The 22,206-nt window shown below is 50.4% G+C and overlaps 1 protein-coding gene across 2 annotated transcripts; it reads left to right on the forward strand.

Annotated features, from left to right (window-relative positions):
• Positions 1-352: 352 nt before the first annotated feature.
• LOC118985468 (lipopolysaccharide-binding protein-like) lies at positions 353-18,668 on the forward strand. 2 transcript variants are annotated; one of them, XM_037044044.1, is made up of 15 exons: positions 354-585; positions 2,058-2,172; positions 3,354-3,482; positions 4,069-4,224; positions 4,798-4,861; positions 5,064-5,127; positions 7,303-7,394; positions 7,921-8,097; positions 9,598-9,657; positions 11,589-11,756; positions 13,005-13,072; positions 13,606-13,648; positions 15,694-15,757; positions 16,582-16,658; positions 18,267-18,668. In XM_037044044.1, the coding sequence occupies exons 1-15, from the start codon at positions 462-464 to the stop codon at positions 18,309-18,311; spliced, it is 1,446 nt and encodes a 481-aa protein (XP_036899939.1). In that variant the 5' UTR covers positions 354-461; the 3' UTR covers positions 18,312-18,668. The 2 variants fall into 2 exon arrangements, with proteins under 2 accessions (XP_036899940.1, XP_036899939.1); XM_037044045.1 differs by lacking the exon at positions 7,921-8,097 and having other exon boundaries at positions 353-585.
• The last annotated feature ends 3,538 nt before the right edge of the window (positions 18,669-22,206 follow it).

The raw sequence follows: 22,206 nt of genomic DNA on the forward strand, positions 1-22,206 counted from the left end.
TTTTCCCATGGCGGGGTGGGGATGGGGTGGTTCTTTTTAACACAAACAATGTCGGGTATCAAGAAGGGAGAATGGGAATGGCACCAGACTCCCAGCTCTGCGTTGGCTGGGTGTGTGATCTCAAGCATGTGGCATGGCCTCTCTGAGCCTCAGTTTCCTGTTCTGTAAAACCGGGCCTTCCTAGCAATGAACTTGGGGTCTTTCTGTGGGAAGGGTGGACAGATATTGCCACCTGGGGCCTGGCCAGTCCAACCTCTGACCCTGGAGTGGCAGCAGTAGGCTTTTTAGTATGACACGTGACCCCCACAGTGTCGCAAGCAGGTTCCAGTCCCTGTGCCCCTCCTGATTCCAGGAACCCGTCCCCACATGGGAGCTGCCCGAGCTCGCAGGCGCAGCTACTTAAGGAAGCAGGGCCCAGCCCGCACCTGCAACAGCCCTGGCTCACCCACTGGGAGCCCAGGATGTGGGCCTCAGCCAGGGCTCTGGCCTCTCTGCTGCTGGGACTACTGCTCTCGTCCTCCCCCGGGACCCTGGGTGCCCACCCCGGCCTGGTCGCCAGGATCACAGCCAAGGGCCTGGAGTATGGTAAGGCACGATGGCCGTCAGCTGGGCTGGCTGACCCACTTGGCACCAGGTTGCTCTGGGTACAGCAGGGACACAGACAGGCACGCTTCTTTGGGCCCGACTGGGACTCTGGGCCTCGCCACCCAACCACCGTGTCACTCAGGCACCCTACTTGTCTTAGCTGGGCTCCCGCCAGCCAAAGAGACAAGGGTTGGGGTGCAAGTGGTTGGTTCGGGAGATGATTCCAGGACACACCCTAGGGAGAGGAAATGTGAGACAGGAAAGGAAGGAAGGCAGCACCTTAAGGTTGGCTCCCGTTAGGTACCTTGTGTGTGTATGTTATACCTCCATTTTAAAGAATGGACAAAAGTAAGAGTATTTTTTAAAAGATGCTGAAACAATGCCTCAGAATTAATCCACCCATGGGTGGATTTATACACCGCTCTGCAGAGTATTTGAGCAAGGAGAGCTTCTCATATTCATGGAGCCTCGATTGCCTTATGTATTAAATGGGGTAATAACATTCCCTCAGGTACAGTTGCTGGGAGCCCAGGCTAGCTGGGCAGAGGGAGAGGGAAATCAGGGAAGTCTTCCTGGAGGAGGTGAGGGAAGGTAGAAAAGATAAGTAGGAGTTAGCCAGAGATAAGGGGGTAGAATTCTGGCACAGGGACTGGCACATGCATTTGCTAAAGGGAAAAATGTAAGTTGGAAAGAGGCAGACTGTTGGTCATCGATGTGCCTGTGTCCTCCTTGAGGGCACAGTCCTAGCTCCTCCATATTTCAGAACAAAGGTCCTGTTTCTATTGAAACCCTACATCAGATAAAAGTTCCCTTTTGTTCCTTTCTGCATGTGAATGTACCATGTTTATTTAACAGATCCTCAAGCGTTGGATTTGGTCCTTCCCATACTTTTAATATACAAACCCTCCTTGCTGTTCCCGGCCTTGACCGAGTGCCGGCTATACACTGGGCATGAGGCCAGGACTGCCTTTGATCCTCCGGGTCCCTTCGTGCTCTGAACGATTTCCTTTCACCCTCATGCACCCCAGTGAGGAAAGTATTATCATTGCATTTTCACGGACGGAGAAAGTGAAGGTTGAGGACTTGTTCAAGTTCACCTTGCTGGAAAGAGTGCAAAGTGAGAACTCCATTCCTAAAATCCTTACAGTTTCTTCTGCACAGACTAGATACCAAGAGGGACAGGAAAGAGAACTGCCCGCACAAGCACACAGCAGCCCTTCCCCCAGTGAAGTTGCTGACACAGGTGTTCTGTTTCCTCATCCATAAAATGGGCACGTGCCACATACAGTGCAGTGATGTCCTGAATGTCCCTCAAGCCACCTGGTACGCAGAAGGGCTCCCTGACCCACACCTGTAATTAGTGTGAATTAGGCAGTGGGCCTCTCTCCCCAGGGCAGGTGGAAGCCACTAAGGGACTGGAGGGGAGGGAGGCAGGCTGACTAGGCTGACTCCTGGCTTCTTCCTGTCCACAGTGGCCAAGGAGGGGCTGGTGGCCCTGCAGAGAGAGCTGCACAAAATCACACTGCCTGACTTCGACGGGGACTTCAAGATCAAGCATGTTGGACGTGGGAACTATGAGTTCCACAGGTGGGGCTCCCTTCTGCTGGGTCCCCGAGGTGGCAGGGGTGGGAGCCTGGAGAGGGAGGGAGAGCCCCGGGATTGGGTCAGGACCCCTCTGGGACAGACAGTAGGACAGTTTCTCCCAGAGTTCAGAGGGAAGTTCTAGGAGGGAATTGGGGTCCTCTCTTCGCTCATGCAACAAGTAGTAACGAAGACACACTGACTCTGTGAGCTGAGCCTCAGTTTCCCTATCTGTATGATGCGGATGCCACCGCAGCCTCCTTTGAGTGATACTAGTCCAGGCTGTGTGGTCTGACCCCTGGACACAGTCTGGAAGGAAGATAGACCTTAAACCTTAGATATAGTAGCCCAACTGTAAGAGCTGAGGTTTGTACATCTGGGGGAGTCAAGGAAGTCTTCCCAGAGGAGGTGGCATTTGAGTTAAGTCTTCAAAGGATGCACATATACAAGCAGCTGATGCTAAAAAAGGCAGTTGTTGTGGGGCAGCCAGTGAAAGGAGGGCAATGGAGCCCACAGCTCATCCACCCCCTCCCTGCTCACTACCACTGACTGCTTCCTTCCTTCCTTCTTTTATTCAGTCCCTCAGCAAACACTTATTGAGCACCTACTATGTGCTAGGCAAATAAAATGGCACTTGATCATTCTTTTCCCAATGACAGCCCTCAATAATGTGTCATCTTGGTTTGCTGCCCTCAGCCCTTTTGGCATCTTTACTCGAACTGCGCTTGGCCTTCTGTGAATCTGATTCCCCCCCCACCTGCCTGTGTCAAGGGAGGGGATGGTTGGGGGAGGGAGCCACAAACCCGGAGGGGTTGTCTATGGGGCCTACTCCAGATCCCACCCAGGATCATCAGACCCATGAGCTCTGATCCTGAGGCTGCAACTTGGGGCAGATGCGCCCCTCCGGTGAGTTTCTATTTTCTCCCCTGTGGAGAGGGAAGAAGGATAGTGCTGACCCCGCTGTGGGGCCTAAGAGACACAGTGGACGGAACGTGCTGAGCATGGCTATGTGGTCAGTGCTGGGCACACAGCAGGTGCTCAGTAAGCGGGGGTGCCTAGACACCCACCTGAAGCAGCCCTGCTGGTCCAGTCCTTCCCGAGGGGAAGGTACAAAGGTGGGAGCAAGACCCCTGCTGAGGCTGGACCCAAGCCAGGGCTGATGCCACCCTCCATGTCTATCTCCTCAGCCTGGACATCCGCAGCTGTGAGCTGCTGGCCTCTACTTTGACACCCCTCCCTGGCCAGGGTCTGAGTCTGTCCATCTCTGACTCCTCCATCCAGGTCCACGGCAGGTGGAAGGTGCGCAAGTCATTCCTGTAAGTTGGCTCGACTTCCAGGCTCTTGGGCCCTTGGCCTTGGTCCCATTCTTCTTGGGTCCAAGGAGTCCCTAGCTCATCACAAAGGCCACCTGGTGGATGGAGGGAGCCCAAGCCCAGAGACCCAGGTTCCAGGTCCTGGCTCTTGGACCAGTCTCTTACCATCCTCCCTGATGGGGTTGCGGGAGAGCTAAATGAGATAATAACATTGTGTTCTCTCGGTTTGCTTACCCCAGCAGCAGACCCCAAGGCAAGAGTTTAAGTGCAAATACTTTACCTGGGAAGTGGCCTATGGAAGCACCCACAGGGTTCTGGGGAAGGGTGGCAGGAAGGGAAGACACCCCTGAGAACCTCCAGAGACAGTGTGGGTGGAGGACATGCCTCCGAGTTACCCCAGCACAGACAGGTGACCCCATCTTCCCATTTGCTTTATAATAAACATTCTAAATAATTTTTTGCAATTAAATTGTTGCTCCAGCCCTGCTTATTGGGGGGTAAGAATTGGGCTTCATATTTCATGTTTTCCCCCCAAATGGTGGCTGACTCTAGTCTAGGAATCCACTCTTGCTTCTCTCTTCTCCCCCAGGAGACTACAGGGCTCCTTTGACCTGTGGGTCAAGGGCATCACCATTTCAGTCAACCTCATCCTGGGCAGTGAGCCCTCTGGGAGGCCCACAGTCACTGCCTCCAGCTGTAGCAGCCACATCCATGACGTGGAGGTGGACATGCCAGGAGCTTTGGGGTACGTCACCACGGGGACAGTGGCCAGCTTGAGCCCTGGTTGCAGCCCCGGTCTAGCCAGCCAGATACCTGACCTCTGACAAGTGTAAAGGCCCTGGCACAATGCGTGAGCACATCACAGGCACTTGCAGGTCATTCTTGGGGACAATGCTGAGGTGAACTGGGGCAGATTCAAACCAGGAGTGTGGGTGCACCATTTCCACCAAAAGAACATCAGGAACTACCATCAGGCCAGTGAAACGTGGCTACTGGAGGCACAGAGGGCTTTGGGCCAAAGGAGAGAGTTTACGAAAACTATACGAGCCTTCGGGCAAGTCTCTCTGAGTCAAATGTCCTTGATTAGGAAAATGCGGAGTTTTGAGCCCCTCGCCCAAACCTGAAGAGTTTGTTTGGGGTGCAGCAGGGGGCTGGGGTGCCAGATGCCCTGAATCAGTGAGTGTGGGAGAGTTGGGACTGGGGGACACAGCAGGGTCTCAGGACAGGTCAGGGAGGGCTCCCTCGGGGACTGGCTTTCCCGCTGCCTCACTGTGCTCAGTGGCACACAGCTGACAGTCCCCTGTGCGCCGCTCCCCAGGTGGCTGCTGAATCTCTTCCACAACCAGATCGAGTCCAAACTCCAAAGGACGCTGGAGAGCAAGGTAAGAATGTCTGAGCCATGCAGGGGTTGGGCTCGAGTGAAAATTGGGCCCCAGGCCCAGCGAGGACAAAGCATCTTCCAAAGGTCGAAGAGCTGGCATCAAGCGGGGGCAAAATAGAGTGAAATCACATGACTAAAGCAAGTAGCACAGTGTGGGACCAAAGCCAGAGAGCTCACTTGGGCTTTCTCTCCGTCTTTTTCAGATTTGCGAAGCTGTCCAGAAGTCGGTGACCTCTGACCTACAGCCTTATCTCCAAACTCTTCCAGGTGGGGAACCCGCCCCTGGGACAGTTTATTCCTATTAATTCTTATAAGAGCATATAGGTATCTTATAAAACCTTAAATGGGGCAGAAGTATGAAAAGTAAAAATTAAAAGGCCCCTTTTCTCCCCAAATTTTTTCCTAAGAAGTAACCTCTCTGTTAGGTGATCTTCTTAGATATTTTCTTTGCATATACAGATGTAGGGCCCAGCACACATAACACCACTTTTTATTACAAAATTTTTATTATAAAATCATAAACATGTAATTCTGTAACCTAACAATATCCCACTTAGGCATACCATATGACATTTTAGGTGAAATGTTCGAAATAAAACTGCACATTGTCACCCCCACATCATTCCCCTACCAACCACACCAGGCCTTACTCCTGCTGGACCCTGTGCACATATACATTTAAACGAGTATATGAACACACATTCACATATGTATTCCTTTTTTATGAATATATGTGCATATGCATAATTATGAATATATATAAATCTATTCAGTATAGACATTGTCCTTTTGTAACTTGTAAATGTTGGAGATCTTTCTATATCAACACATACAAATTGATCTCATTTTTTAAAACATTTTTTTAAAGATTTTACTTATTTATCTTTAGAGGGGAAGGGAAGGAGAGAAGGAGAGAAATATCAATGTATGGTTGCCTCTCATGAGTCCCCTGCTGGGAACTGGCCTGCAACCCAGGAATGTGCCCTGACTGGGAATCGAACTGCGATCGTGTGGTTCGCAGGCCCGCGCTCAATCCACTGAACTACACATCAGCCAGGGCTTGAAAACATTTTTAATGGAAGTTAATACAGAAAAGTGCTCACAGCATAAGTGAACAGATTAAGGAATTTTCACAAGCTGAGCACATTTGCACCAGCTCCCTGAGCAACACACAGAGTGCAATCGGCCTTTCGGAGCCCCCTGGTGCGTCCCTCTGTCGCTGCCCACCACTCAGGGGTGACCACTATCCCGGCTTCTGCCAGCAAAGGTTAATTTTACATTTTGTACGTGGACGGGATCTTGCAGCATTCAAAGTCTTCTATCAAAAACAAACGTTTTCTTTGTTCGCCTTTAAAACGAGTCTGATCCGTGCTGTTGCATAGTGAGTTCACTCATTCTCCTTGCCGTGTAGGGTTACTCCGTGTCGACGTCCCCCCACGCATTTATCCGGTCTACTGCTGACAGTCCGGTGGCCGTTTTCAGTTTCGGACCGAAAACTTTGGGCAGTGCTGCTATGAACATTCTAGTTCATTTAACGCACGTCTCCGGGTTATACCCAGGAGTGAGATCGCTGTGCACAGTTTCGGCATTATCAGACCCTGCCAGTTTCCAAAGGGGTTGAAACAGCCTCGTTTTAGTAGCTGCGTAGCCTTCCCTCCTCTGCATGTGCCTTCGTTTATTTAATAAGTCCCCAGATTCTGGACATGCAGGCTTGGGGCCCCTGTGCGGTTGCCAATCTGAGGGAGGAGCCTCCTCGCCCAGCCTCTCTGCCTGCGCGTTACGAGTACCCGCAGAACAGCCCTGAAACGCGCCAGCTCCAGGTCTAGGGTGCACACGTGAAATTTTCAGGAACACCCTTGACAAACCGTCCAAGGTGTCCTGTGATAGCACGGCCCCCAGGCCCCTCTGCCCCCTCCGGTGGAAGGCCAGGTGGGCACAGATAACCCGGAGCTGAGACACGGATCTCCTGTTCCTCCAGGGCTCTAGGGGGGTGTGTCTGACCTTCCTGGTTATCTGGTCTGTGTTGCTAGGAGGCCAGGTCCCCTGAGATGAAGGCCACAGCTGTCACCCTGGACAGCCATACCCTTGGTGGGAGAACTCTCCCCACTGTGTGGCTGCCTTGACAGGAAGCTCTGGGTGTGAACAGGCTGCCAGACCTGGGCTCTTTCTGCCCTCGGGATGTGTGTGTGTCTCCCTGGAATCCACTCGAGCTCTTGGCTGAGCTTCCCCACTGTCCCCATGGCTCATCCACCAGTGGGACAAGAGAACCCAGCTGATCTCTTTCTTGGTGAAAGAGCTCTTTGCCCTGGGGCTGGGCTGGGTGCAGGGTCTTGAGGCAAAGGGGCAGAGGGCTCTGAAGAAAGTCACGGGAATGTAGGTCAGTCAGGGCCCTCATCCCTTCTCCCTGTCTGCCTCCTAATGCTGTCTCTCCCCTCTTTACAGTCACGACAGACATTGACAGTTTAGCTGGCATTGATTACAGCCTAATGGAGCCCCCTCAGGCAACAGCCCAAATGCTGGATGTGATGTTGAAGGTGAGGGTCCTGAAGCAGGAGCTGGGGTGGGTCCTGCCTCAGCATGGCGTTTGTCCCTCAGGACCAGCTCTTTCTTGGAACCTCCTGTTCCCCGGTTTCAGATCTGTCCTCATCTCCCTGTGGTTTCAGCTGGGTCGAAGGCAGGGCAATAGGGAGTAGTGGAGAGTGTTCCCAGAGCCAGGATCCTCTCACAAGTGTCTGAAAGCTCTCAGGCCCTATTACTTCCTCTCCCCTTTCATCCTCTCCTTCACCTTGCCTACCATGCAGATGAGGTCAGTCAGAGGGTCTGGCCAGCAGGCCTTGTGGGTAAATGTATCAAAGCTGGCAAATTTTAATTAAGGGATTCTGGACAATTCTGGAAGTGCAGCACTTTGGCCTAAAAGACAACATCTTTACTGGTGGGGTTTCAGGCGGTGTCTCCAGCCAGGGCCCCCTTGTCAGTCTGTGTTAGGTGGTTACCTAGCTCAGATGTCCAGCCCTGAGATAAACTTTGAAAATTTCAACGGACCTCGTTTTCTCTCTCCAGGCTGAAATTTTTAACCGTGAACATCGCTCCCCAGTTGCCTTCCTTGCTCCCGTCATGAGCCTCCCTGAGGAACACAGCCGAATGGTCTACTTTGCCATCTCCGATTATGTCTTCAACACAGCCAGCCTAGTGTATCACGAGGCCGGGTACCTGAACTTCTCCATCACCGATGACATGGTGAGGAGGGTGGCAGAATAATTCTTACAAGTGACAATGTAACCTGGTTTCCCTTCCTTCTGTCCTTTCTACACCCTTTACATCAGTGAAATCATAAACTATGATTACAAAAAAAAGATCAAGACCAGGAAAAATATACTAGCACAATTTCCCTTTTCACTTTGGGTGCCAGGAAGCTCAAAAAAAATCAAAGTTCTTTCTCTCTTATAACAACTGTGGAAGACTTTGTGTTTTATTTCCCCCCTTAGTCTGAATCTGTTATTCTAATTCATATTTTGTTTCATTCTGATGGTTTCTAAATGTTTTTTAAAAAAGATTTTAGTGAATGAAATGCATGAATTTACATAGAATAAATAGTAAATAAAGACTAAGTTGAAAGTAAAGCACAATTATGAAGACACAAATTGATTTTTTAAAAATTTTTATTTATTTATTTTTAGAGAGGGGAAGGGAGGGAGAGAGGGAGAGAAACATCCATGTGTGGTCGCCTCTCACATGCCTCCCCACTGGGGACCTGGTGCACAACCCAGGCATGTGCCCTAGAATGGGAATTGAACCAGCAACACTTTGGATTGCAGGACAGCACTCAAGCAGTGATATTTATTAAAATCACAAATCTATCTGGGAGCGTCCTTGGAGCCAAAGTGAAAAAGGTACACGATATAGTGATTCATGGTAGAACGGAGAGACGAAGTCTTCCTCACACTTACCTCTCAAACAACTCTCTCAAATGTGGCTTTGTAAGAGGGATACTAAACTTTGTAGTGGATCACCTTTTTAATATCTCTAGTGTCTTTGGTTTTTCTGGGCTTCAGAAGATTATTTCTCATAGCTCTTGTAGCTCATGAGCAACGTCAGGGTGGTGGGGGATACACAGGGAGGTTCGATTTGGAGGATCCAGTTTCCCCTGGAAATGAACCGGGGACTATCTGGTGGGGGGCTGGAGGGACTCTCCCCTTCGGAGGGTTTCTCACACATGCAGGGGCCTTTCCTTCCTTCGTCACATCCAATGCACCGGCCCCACCTGCTGTGCAGTCCTTTCTTCTGTGGCTCGGATCCTACAGCTGTTTCACTGAGCACTCACCATATGCCAGGTCTTGTGCCAGGTGCACGGTGCCCACCCATTCACTGAGCCCTCCCAATGACCTGATAGGTGGGGACTATGACTAACCCATTTTATAATGAGGAAGTTGAAGCTCAGAGGTGAAGGGAGTGGCCTGAGACCACACAGTGACAAAGCCAGGAGCCAAACCTAGGTTTGTGTGCCTGCAAACCTCACCTTCGTGAACCCTTGGAGTCTGTCCCACATGTCACCTGTGCCCCATGGAGAACAGAGAGTACCTGGGGACTCATGTACTTCCATTCAATGCAGGACAGGCATCTTGTCACGTGGTAACCTGAGCATTCAAGAAGTTCCGGTCCTCAATACCCCACACGTCTCTCTGCCGACCTTCAGCTCCAGGAGCACCCCTAAAACTTCTCTGTGTCTCTTTCCTGCAGGTTCCACCGACCTCTACCATCCGACTGACCACCAAGTCCTTCCGCCCCTTCGTCCCCCGGGTAAGGCTCCATCAGCCCTCAGTGGGTGCAGGCTAGCCTTCCAGGGTTCCTCTCTAAAACCCCCGCGCTCCTCCCAGCTTGTGCAAGAGTCAGAGAGCAGCCCCGGTTCCCTAAGGAAGGCCAGAGTGCCCCGGGCATTGGGCCTTTCCTCCCTTCAAAGCCCAGACAACACAGGCCTGAGCCCGGGTCTCCTGGGGCCACAGGTACCCCAGTCTTTTACTGGTGCTATTGGAGAACCCCAGAGAATGCACCTGCACCCTAATTAATAACATCCACTAAAGAGGGCGTACTAGGGACCAGATGCATTTCTTGATGTTTTAGAAAGTCGTTTTTTGACTGGATAATAAATGATCATGGTTCAATATTTGAATGACATAAAAGGCTGTGGAATGGAATGTCCCCTGTCTATTCCCACCCCCTGACCCCCCCAGTTCCCATCCCGAGTCTACTGATACTATCAGTGTACGCATCCTTCCGCGAACACTATGTATATACAAACAAATGTGTGCGTCTGTCCTCTTTTCTTATGAACTGAAGGCCCACTATACACGCCATTTAGTACGCTTTCTCCCCTAACTGTCCCGGGGGGATCACTCCATACAGGTAGACAAAGATCTCCCTCACTCCTGTTTCCACGGGCACCCGTCTGCTGATGTGTGGACTGACCAGAGCTCGCTGGTCCAGGCTCCCGTGGACGTACGTGAAGGCTGCTTCCAGTCTTCGGCCACGTCCCGTGTTGCCGTGAATAACCTCGTAGTGGCTCTGTCACTGCTGGGCTAAGCTCTTCCTGTGCAGCATCTCATTTAATCCCACCGAAAGCTACCTGTCCTCTCCCGCCTTCTGAGTACCCCCAAAACACAGCTCAGACAGGCTGTAGTGTTGAACATGCCTTGCAGACCGCTGGAGGATGGCTCAGAGGAATCATACTGGTGGGAAATTTTTTAAACGTCAGGTCCTGCAGTGCGAGGGCTATGTCCTTCCGTAAGGCACTCCCTGCAGGCTGTTTCTCTTCGTAAGGCCCCACAACGGCCCAACCTGCCCCATGTTGTCCCGGCCAGCTTTGGAGGGCTCTTGGCCGCACCCTGGCTCCAGCATGGCTTTTGCCCCAGAAAGAGATGCAAACTCCCTCTCCCCCTTCCACTTGCATCATATTTAATCTGACCGGGAAGCGACTCAGCCCACCTTCTTACTAAAGAGGTGTATGTACCTCCTCCACTTTCTGACCATTTCTCTTTTACAATAGGATGTAGATTTTATATTTGCATAACCAAAAGGCTAAGGGGACTGTTGTTCTTTCATCAACTACCCCACCACCCCCACAAAAGGATCCGTCCTGCCCCAAATTAAACCTGTACCTACCCCTAGATAAAAAGAGAGTTATGAGCACTTTTGAAATGGAAGGATCTGGTTGTATCAAAAACATTAGCATCTGATCTCTGCATAAATAGTCACCCACCTGCAGGGAGGGTGCACATGAACAATAGCTCTCACCCATGCCCGGGAAAGAACAAAAAACTTGGGCCGAGTGTCTGGCAATTCTGGTCAGAAAGATTTAAAAAATATTCCTGTCCTTTGACTCAGTAATTCCACCTCTAGGAATGTATTCCCCCAAATAATAGCTGAGGGTACGCCCGGAGGGGTCATTATCGTGGCAAAACCTTAGAGACAACCCGATGCCCAGTAGGGTTCGATCAGCAACAGTAGCCATGCACAGTAGAATACAATGCAGCCGTGAAAAAGAGGGTACAGCCTCTATACACCTGACATGGAAAGGTGTCTTATTATACTACCCAGAGAAAAGGGTACAGAGCATTTTATGGCAGTAAAATCAACCAAAAAGCATTCTCAGACTTCTCGGACTCCCTCCAGCTCTCCTGGCAAACCTGCATGTTTCATTCTCTTGACGTAATCTCCTCATTCTGCCCCCCCAGTTAGCCAAACGCTACCCCAACATGAACTTGGAGCTCCAGGGAAGAGTGGCCTCAGCCCCTGTGCTGAACTTCAGCCCTGGGAATCTGTCCTTGGCCCCGCAAATGGAGATTGAGGCCTTTGTGCTCCTGCCTGGCTCTGTCAAGGAGCCAGTCTTCCAGCTCGGCGTGGTAAGATTTGCGTTTGCAAGTGCGGGTCCTTCTTCCCCTGTGCTTTTCTCCCCGCTCCCCACTTACCTATTTCCCTCAGGTTTCAACTTGAGCAACCCTTTCACCAACAGGTCTTTTTTTGATCACCCTTACCTCAATCTACCTCGGGCCCCCTGTCATTTTTCTTTTGTAGCACCCTGTTATTTTTCATTACGTTAATTATAAATATACCCGTACTTACGTAGCTGTTTGTAGGTTTGTTGAACGTATGCATCTCCCACTGAGTGAGTCTGGGCTGCTGGGAGGAGGAGGGTTTAGAGGTGTTGGACCTGTTTGCTCTACTCTGTAGCTCTATCTGACCCCTGAAGACTACATTTCCCTGGGTCCCTTGCACCCTGACTTCCAGGTAGGTCAGCCAATGGAAGGCACTGTCGGGAGAATGCAGCCCAAGAGGAAGCAGGAAGCCAGAGCATGTTTCTCCTCCCTTTGTCCTAGACTGAGACTTGGAGGAGTGACTGTGTCTCCTCCTTGGTGGCTCCTATCACCCCAACTCCCTCCGTTCTTTCAGTCTTGAAGCAGAAGCAGTTTTCTGCCTCTGCTAATCTCTCAGTTGCCTCTTCAACCCTTTTTTTTGTGTGGCTTCTCAGCATTTCCATCTCTTGTATCACCAACTCCCTGCATTAAAGTCTCTCTGAGTTAAACATTGGGAGAGTTTCCCCTCTCCCAGTGGACCCTGTCTAACAAAGAAGGGATTCTGAGCCTTCCGGGGTCCTGCTCCCTGATGGGGAACTTGCTCTTTTATTTAGGTTTGAAACTCAACGAGACAAAAATCTACAAAAGTAATTGCACCTAAATGCTATACCTGCAATTTGACGTTGTTATTATTCTTATGTAAATTGTTGTTATCGATATATTTTAAATTAAAACGATATCACCATCATCATCACCATTACTGCTAGGGCTGAATCTCAGCCCCGCGATAGCTAGAAATGGTCCCTTTCCCAGAGATCCTCAGAGGCAGGCACTCTACACTTTCTCTCGGTTGTCTGTATGAAGTTTAATTGCTATCGTAGTCAACAATTTCAAGTAAAAATGTTCAAGTCCAAACATTTATTGAACACCTACGATAAGCCTTCTGGGGGTCTATGGTCCAGCGGAGGAGGAGTCCCTGCTGTAATTCATGGAGCTGTTTGTTTAGAGAAGACAGCTGGTCCCCATAGCTATCTTTCCCGTGCATTCAGACCTGTTTCCCTCTGCTGGAATTTCCAGGCCGCTAACGTATCTGCCATGCTGACCTTCAACACCAGCAGGATCACTGGGTTCCTGAAGCCAGAAAAGTAAGTCAGCCTCCCACCCACTAGGGGGCGCTCAACTGGGTTTGCTCTGTCTGGCCCTGTAGCTGATCCTGGCTGGAGGTGGTAGGGGTGTGATGAGATCCCCCTGTCAAAGTTAGGGGCCCACCATTCGAGAGAGAAACTTACATTTCTGCCTAGTTGGCCAAATTCTTTTGCCCCAGTGGCCCTGCTTCTACAAGCTTCCTTTCCAACTAACCCCCATTACTTCCAGACTTCTACAGAACGTACTAATACTGCTTGTCTTAATCTGTGACCGTTAGACACCAGCTACATGGACTTCCTGAAGTGACAGAACAAGACTGGGCTCCACACTACCCACCTCCCTCCTCCGAGTCTTCCCAGTGAAGTCCTATCACTGGTTTTGGTTCCTCAGTCATCTTTTCCACTCCCGCCCCTACCCTGCACTTGGCCCTGTGACTTCTCAAGCCAGTGCCTCCTCCTTTCTGGGAACCCCCCCATTGCTGAGGCCGCCCATGGGAGACTCACATCTTTGAACTGCCTCTGATTCGTTACAGGATACTAGTGGAACTGAAAGAATCTAAAGTTGGAGTATTCAATGTGAGTTATTATTGTTTCTATTTATGCAATGATTGGGGTATTAATTCAGAGTGTTGACTGAACAAGGTTGTAGCGCCTAGAATAGAAAGTAGAGAAGGAGGAGAGCTGCTCTCTGCCCCAGCAGAGGTTACATCCCGGTGTAAGATAATATGTAATTAAATCTTCTATTAGACCAAGTGCTTTTAATGTCAAGATATAGAAAGCCAACTAAAAAATGTCTTAAGCATACAAGAGGAATGTATAGAAGCATAGAATTAAAAAACAAATACAAAGAAAACTAAAGATAGAGATTTCAGGCATAGCTGGACCTAGGTGCTGAAATTAATGCATCAAGAATCTCTCTACAGCTCTGACTGGTGTGGCTCAGTGGTTGGAGTGTGTCTCGTAACTGGAAGGGCTGCAGGTTCTATTCCCGGTCAGGGCATGTACCTGGGTTATGGGTTTGCTCCTGGTCCCAGGGTGTACAGTTCCGGGCCCAGGAGTGTGTTCCCTGGTCGGGGCACACAGGGGAAGCAACCAATCAGTGCTTCTCACCCACACTGCTATTTCTCTCTTCCTCTCTTCCTTCATCTCTCTCTAAAAGCAATGAAAAAATGTCCTTCGGCGAGGATTTAAAAAAGAAGAATCTTTCTACCTATCGGTGAAATCTACCCAAATTTCCTGTAGTTCCATTTTATTTAAGTCTAAAACAAAAAACAAAAAACTGACCCTGTGCTAGCTCTCATTGGATCAGTCTTAGCCAGGTGCCCATTCTTCAGCCAATCAGGGTGGCCAGAAATTCAACAAAGCCAATCGGCCAAGGATGGGTTTCCTGGGGCCAGAATTTTCAATCCCCAACAACATGCACTGAAACTGGAAAGAAGGGTTCTTGGAGGGTGGGGAGAGTGGGAATAGGGACTGTTATTAAAACAAGAGGAATTGATTGCCGGGCACACAAAACAAGAGATGATGTCCACAAAGAGGAAGACGTGGTGAAGTAGATGGCCCCCTATTAAAGGAGGAAGGAGAAGGGGAAGGTCCATGTGGGCTGAAGCAATCACAGGGACATTTCTGAAAAGGGAGAAGGTGGGGTGATGGTAGCTGCTCCTCCAGGCCAAGGAGGAGAAGGAAGACCTGAACTTGTAGAGGTTGTTTTCCTCTTTATGGTCCCAGGGACACTGACTTCCTCTGACCACCCCCAGCCAGTTCTCCTCTTCCCCCTGGGTACTTACAAAGAGGAAATAAACACACAAAGTGTGGGGCGAGGTACTGCCCACAGGTCCCCAAAGGAGATTCCTTTTAGAGAATAAAGCGAACAAAGACACACTAATACCCTATCTGTGTATGGCATGTAAACATGTTCTATAAAGTAAAACATATGTAAAGATTTCCAAAAAGTGAGACATCAGGTTTTTGGAACATGGATATAAAAAGCAAGACCTATAGAATAAGATAAATCTGGATTCAAATGCTGGCCCCGCTGCCCAGTTTCTAACAAACCACCTTCATTCTGTTCGCCTCCGTTTTCTTATCTGTGAAATGGGACCATGGGTGTCAGCCCAAAGGGGTTATTGTGAAGAGTGAAGTAGGCGTGCCGTGCTCTGAGCCCTACACCTGCCACATAGTGTTCAAAATTGTGCGTTTTAATCTCTGTTTATTGTACAAGGAATTCAGGAAAGCACTCTCATTGAAACAAAGGAATACTTAAAATAAGGCCAAGCCAAACCTTGATGTCTTTCCTAGAGGAAAGATGTTTGGGTGTGCAGTCTTCCAACGTTGTTCTATCCCTTTGCACACCTACAGGTGTAGATCTCGAAACAGTTTTATCTCAGAGTAGCGTGGTATAGGTATCTACCTGAAATTTGCTTTTCTCAAGCCTTTTGCCAAGTTGGCACATATAGAAGCACCCACATTCACAGTGGCCGTGGGGAGGTTTATTGGTGGGCAAGATGGCACAGGTGGTCACAGTGCTATCTGCCAGGTGGGGAACATGGTGACCACTAGGACCACGGGGACCACCAGGTGAACGCTGCGACCATATGTGCCATTCTCCTGTTCTCCACCAGGTGGAGCTGCTAGAAGCGCTGCTCAACTACTACCTTATCAGCACCCTCTACCCGGAGGTCAATGGTAAGAATCACTCTGGATTTTTCCAAGTCTAGAGTAGACACTGTTTTACCCGGGAAAGAGAATTGGACTTGGAGTTGGGAAGCAGGGCTCTCCTGCAGGCTGTGAGACCTTGGGCAAGTCACTTCTCTGTGAGCACCAGTGGCCTGTCTTTGCAATGGGAGTGTTGAAGTCAACCTCATCTCCCTCCAGGGCTTAATGAGGGCTGGGGACTGGGGTAGCTCTTTGGAGCACAGGAAACTCCTTCTAAGAGAAGGAGAAACTCACAGAAGTGTCCCCTACATCCTGAAGTGGCCAGTGAAAGACTAAGGACCAAGTTAATATAGAGAGCGCAAGGCAGCTACCTCTGAACTCACATTTCTGCATCAACCGCCAACTCCCTAGTTAAAAAAATAAAGCATAAAGACCTAAACCCAGTGTCCATCATGAGGCTCTACTTCATTTTGCTGCAATAGAAGCAAGATGAGGATGGAGGGCGGGGAGCAGCTGCCCACAGCTTCTGTCATGAGTATGTTCTGCCCCATACCTACCTCTCTTTCCACACAGCCTCACGGCTGCAAGTTCAGGCTCCTGTGCCAGGCTTCCTGGGTTTAACTCTGCCCCTTTATTGCTGTGTGACCTAGGATAAATTACTTGAGCACTCTGTGCCTCAGTGTTCTTATCCATAAAATGAGAATAATAATCATGTCTACTTCACAATCTTCGGGGATAATTAAATGAGAATATACTGTGTATAGATTTTGAGCAAAAGTTTTTTTAAAAAAAAACTTTGTCTACAATTGTCATTTATTACAAAATCTCTCTCAATGTTGTACCTCAACCTCCAGAGAAATTGGCAAAAGGCTTCCCCCTTCCTCTGCTAAAGCATATTCAGCTCTATGACCCTGTTCTCCAGATCCACAAGGTGAGTGGGCTCAGAGGGGCTCGAGAATTTGGGGAGGGGGATGATTTAGCTTTCTTGATTCGGAGACCAAAGCCCAGTGCGCCAGGTGCCATCCGGCCCTGCAGCTGGGAGAGCCTGGACCACAGTGGGACACTGTCAGCATGACTAGATTCCACAAAGCCATCTGCCTGGCCCTCAGAAGGGGCTCTTCTACTGGAGCGAGTGATGGCTGGAGCCATCTGTGCTATACTGCCTCCTACCTCCCCAGCCCCGAATGACCTGAGTTAACGTCAAGACCAGCTCATTTTAAAATACTGCAACCCCAGATATGCTAACAGGCCAAGTTCTGAAAGTGGAAGAGCTTTATTATAAATATATGCTTGCTCTGCTCCCCCTCACAGACCCATCGCCCCCCCATACACACATATACCCACAGTTCGAATTTTAGTGGGCTCCTTTCAGTACTTTTTATTTCTCTAAGCATCTAAAAAATTATTTGTGAGTTTCAAATAGTTGCATCGCTGGTGCTCACACATGTTGTCTTTCTTTTTCTTTTTTTTGTTGCAGCCTTGTCCCCGACCCCACACCCAATGTTAAGTCCTGTCCCACTCATCAGATGGACCATAATTTACTTAACTATTTTAATACCAGGGAATGTGTCCGATTCTCCACTATTCTCTCCACTGTTCCGATCGAGCGTTTTATGGTCCATCTGTGCCCCACAGTTCAAGTTATCTTTCTAGAACGACCTCTGTAAGGTGGGATGGCTGGGGCAGTGGACCTGGGAGCACTAAGGGAGGTGCTACCTGGTGCCCATGCATCACCAACATGCAGCAAATAACAGCTACAGAAGAGAGTGAAGGGCAGCGCGTGGCCTTGAACTCTGAAGCACTAAACAACCAACTGGTGTGTTTGAAATGAAATGTTCAAAGGTCCTTCAGGCACAGAGATACTCAATACCCAACTACTGCTGAGTATTTACAAGGAGTCAGATCGTTGTTCAAAGCAAAGGCTGAGTGACGATTCACACAGCTGGCCTCAGTTTTCTCCTCTGTAAAATGGGGTATAGCCCACTGGGCTCTTATGAAGATGAGAGACCAAGTATGAGAGCTTCTGGGTCAGTTTGGCATGTGGGAAATCACGGGAAGATTTGTTATATGCTGTCATATTCATTAGAATTCTGAGGTCAACACTGTCCATTTATCTGACGCCCCCAAACAGGGGATGTATTGCTAGGCGAAAGAATAGGACTTTGCCTTGAGTTCAGAATTTCCACTCGTTTGGGTGATGGAAACCTCTGAGGAGGTAGGAGCGTACATCCTAGTAGCTCACACTTTTGTATTATTTGCCCAGGAGAGAACATTTAGGTAACACAAAGGACATTTATGAGGCCTGCCAGGAAGCAGCAGCTTGGGAAATGGCAAATAAATCGCTACTGTAGAGAAGGTAGCAGGCAAACGCTGTGCTTTATGGAGACCTTGGGGACGAAGGCACACTCGGATTTATGCCCCGACCTGGTTTCTAGCAGGGCTTGTGTTTTCCCCGCCGCAGGCCTCCTTTTAAATCGGAGATGCCTCTTTTCTGAGTAGAGGATGCTTTCACCATCCTGTTCTGTCTTGTCTCTCCTAGGACTTCCTGTTCTTGGGCACCAATATCCAGTACGTGAGAGTCTGAGGGCCAGGGGAAAGACGGGGCCCGGAGGCCACAGCTGAGTCAGCCAGTCGCATTTCCAGGTTTGCAGGACACTCCCGCAAGAGATTCTGGGAGGATGAAGACTTCCGTTCTGCGCTCTAGGGGCGAGGTCTGCCTGGCCTCTGCCCCCACACCTCCTCTTCAGGAGCTGCACCTATGCCCTCTCTGACTCTGAACTTCACTCTCTCTGCCAGGACAGACCATCCTCCTCACGGGCCTGTGCAATCTCTAAGGGCAGGCACTGTCTTTGTATTCACCTTCTGATCTCATGCCTTGCATGGTGCTGTCACGTAGTAGGTCCTCAATAAATATTTATTGAATGATTCAGTGAAGGAACCACCTGGTATGCTATGGCCCACCCTCTTTTGCCGATGGGATCTTCAGGTGGTCAGTTGAACACTGTGCCCTCCAGCGTTCCCGTGTGGCCACACTCCCCTTTCCCATGGGCTGCTGCTGTGGGGACCTCAATGACAGAAAAAGAGATTCCACTCCCCGCTCAGCCCTGGACCTGGCGCTGGTGCCCGCTGTCTAAGGGGCTTGTCCATCTTGCTTTACGGGCAGTTCATGGGCTCATTTAAGTATATGCCTCCCACCCCTTCACTTGTTGTTTGCTGCAGACAGAGCCAGTGAGTCTCCCAGAGCAAATACTCAGCCTCATACTGCCTTCCCCATTGAAATGGATGTAAATTAGGAGGAAATGAATCTGTCGAGGTTTTTGGTCCGACCCAAATAAAAACGTTGTGCACCTGCTGTTTATGAGCCCCCAGCCTGGAGGAAGAGGCCATAGGTTCTAATTATCGCACACCCAGATTTTGATCAGACTTACTAACGAGTTGTATCCAAGTTCTGTGGTTCGTTCCCCTGGGACTGGGAATCGGAAGGCTCGTTTGATAATTTTTTGTTGTTGTGCTAATGAGCAGCTGGATGGAGCTGCCGGCTAGCAGATAATTCACTGGAAATAGACCCATCTACCCTGTGTGTGACAGAGACGCGTTCCAAAATGGGACGATGGGCTGGCACCAGCTGCCAGCGGGGTGAGCTTTGGCTTCCCCTCCCCCTGCCTCTTTCCTTTGGCTCATACTTTTCACCGTCTTCCATGGTGGATTGCAGATGGACTCAAGCTTCTTGTAGCACTAACCACGCGGCCTTGGGAGGGTCACTTCCCCCGTGGGGTCCTTATCAATGAAATAAGGCTGATGTGATAGTAGCTACTCCCTAGGGCTATTATGATGGTGATGTTAGGCAACCCATTTAAAAGGATTTATTTAGCCATAGTGGGGATGCACTGTTTATTGGCTGTCCAGCTAACCAAGCACCTCCCGCTTGCAGGCTCTGGGCTGCTCAGCATGGGGTAAGTAGAGGCAGCTCGGGCCCAGTTCCAGTCCCTGCTCTTAAGAGCTTCGCCTCAGACACGGTGGCAAGTGCCCGTCTTGATCCAGTGCACCTGCTTTGGGCTGCTGGCAAGGCCTCGCTCAGCCTCGGTGGCCTCACATGTCAAATGTGACTAGGGACCCGATGGCTTGGTGTCTATCTTCTGGGGATGTCCGGATCATAGTGAGATCCTGGTAAATGGTAACAACCACCTGTTCACTTAGGGGGCCCCAGAAGCAGACCCTGAGACACGGAGGGAGAAGATCGCAGGAAGCACCAGCGGAGAGGAAATGGGGTGAGGGAGGGGAAGTGGAGGCAGCCTGTGAAGGGTGCGTGACCCAACCACTTGCCATTACGGGTGACCTGAGGGTAATCCTTTTGGGAGACCGGGAGCCAGTGCAGAGCGCTCTTCAGAGCACCCACCCACGGGCCAAGGGAGCTGGGACGTTTATACACCACCCCCCACCGTCGCTGTTTGAAGGGGGCTCCCAGGGACATTCGTTCTCTGGTTCTAGTCTGGGGAGAGCGGGCAGAGAAACGCAAGGGCTCAATGCTCCTCTCCCCTTGGCTGGTTTTAACTGGTATCCTTTCCCTTTAACAGACTGTTACCATGGGTATAACCGCTTCCCGTGAAACCTGTGAGTCTTTCTAGTGAATTCCAGAAGTTGCGAATGGTCGTGGGGACCCTTGAACTTGCAACTGGCATCAGAATGAGGGTGGTCTGGGGACTGTGTTGCATCTAACTTCACAGGGGGCCTCTCCTGTTCTCCGGCCAACCAACCCGTTGCTGGTCTCAGACGCCGAGCATATGGCTGATGACCCTTGACACCTGTCCTCTGGGGCCTGGCTGAGCCTGGGGGCCCCCACATCCTGCCCCCAGCAGACTCACCCTCAGCTTTGCTCTTGCTGTCACCGCAAACCCCGTACTGGTCAGGCTCCCTGACTGCACACTTCAGAATCCTCTCTGCGTAGCAGGAGCTGAAAGGGGATTTCGGCCTCCGAGTCTCTGAAGACCATCAGTGGCTGCAATCACCCTCGTGTAGGGCAAGTCCTCACTCAACGTCTTCAGCAGGTTCTGCGACTTTAAGTGGAATGACATATAATGAAACCAATTTTACCATTGGCAGAAACAAGGATTAAGTTCCTATTGCATCTCCTCAACATTGTAACAAAATGACGTTGAATGAAATAATATTCCAGGACCTGCAGTGTATGTCTTTAGTCCAGACATCTCTTCTGAGATTCTGACCTGTCCCCTAACTACAGGCTTGACGTCCCCCTTGGGCAGGCTGGAGTTGGGGGCTGCACCTGGCTCGTGTGGCAGGAATCTGCAAAGGCATCCCGAGGAGTCTGGTACATAAATTCCTCCCTGCCACCCCCACCCCCAGCACATCTGCCTGGGCCAGCTTCTTCCAGCCAGTGTGGGAACGCTGGTAGTAAAACACAGCAGCACAGACGGCTGCTTTATGGGCCAGAAGAAATGATCTCCCACCTGGGGCCACTAAAGAATCCAAGCTGAATTCTCTTCTTCCCTTAGAGAAGGCTTTTCTCTCGCTGCAAGTGATCTCATGGGGTCCTCAGGGCAGACCTGTCAGCAGAAACCCCAGGGCAGCCGGGCCGTTTTTTAGAGGGGTGATCTCACCCCCACCATTTAGCTCGGGTGCAGGCATAGTCCCAGGGCCATCACCTGTACCCCCCAGACCCGACCAAGTCCAGCTCGCTTTCAGCCCCTCCCCTGCCCCACCCCACCCCCCAGCAAGCTTTCTGCAGCCTCAGTCCAATCCAGAGTGGTTCTCTAAGAACTTCCCCTGCACAGAATCATTTTGAGTCCATATAAAGTGGCTAAAATAAAAAACACAGACAAAAATTTAAAGAACCACTTTCAAGAATGTGGGGGTCACTGGAACTCTTGCCCATGGCTGGTGGGAGTGTGAACTGGGACAGCCAGGAGGATCTGCTAACGTTGACCATGCCCGTCCCCATGACCCAGAAAGTCCACTCCTCAAGGACACCCAACTGGAATGGCTGCACGTGTTCGACAAAATAAAGCCCTCTTCATAATAGCCCCTCACGGAAAACAGCACGAACGGCCATCGGCAGAGGGCAGATGAACTGTGGAACAGCCACACAAAGCAAGAGTAAACAGCACCGGGCGCAAAGCAGCTTCAGCCACCTGCGGTAACATGGGTGAGTCCCGCAGACAGGATGCTGAGCTGGGCACACCGGCACCAAAGGGTGCGTGCGATTCCATTCCAGCCTTCAAAACCAGGCCAGAGGAGGGCACTCACGCTGCCAGAAAGGGGCGGCTGGAAGGGACACAGGGCCCCCCAGGACGTTGATACTCCTCTGCCTCCCGACCCCCGTGCAAGTTCCCATTGCGAACATCCATCTGTGCACGCTTATTATTGGCACACTTTTCTGCATATAGGTTATACTTCAGAGATGTGTAAGACAAGTCTGTATTTATGAGGCGTCTCATAGTGTCTTTGACTACTCAGCTCCCAAT

This window comes from Sturnira hondurensis, unplaced genomic scaffold (genome assembly GCF_014824575.4).
Source record: "Sturnira hondurensis isolate 20B ecotype Veracruz unplaced genomic scaffold, ASM1482457v3 Scaffold0004136, whole genome shotgun sequence".
Lineage (NCBI taxonomy): Eukaryota > Metazoa > Chordata > Mammalia > Chiroptera > Phyllostomidae > Sturnira > Sturnira hondurensis.

Bases quoted from the DNA above. Each gene is read 5' to 3' on its own strand.
- LOC118985468 (XM_037044044.1), top strand. From the start codon at position 462: ATGTGGGCCTCAGCCAGGGCTCTGGCCTCTCTGCTGCTGGGACTACTG. The intron at 3,483-4,068 runs GTAAGTTGGCTC...CTTCTCCCCCAG, and splicing joins AAGGTGCGCAAGTCATTCCT to GAGACTACAGGGCTCCTTTG. The intron at 11,757-13,004 runs GTAAGATTTGCG...TGGAATTTCCAG, and splicing joins CAGTCTTCCAGCTCGGCGTG to GCCGCTAACGTATCTGCCAT.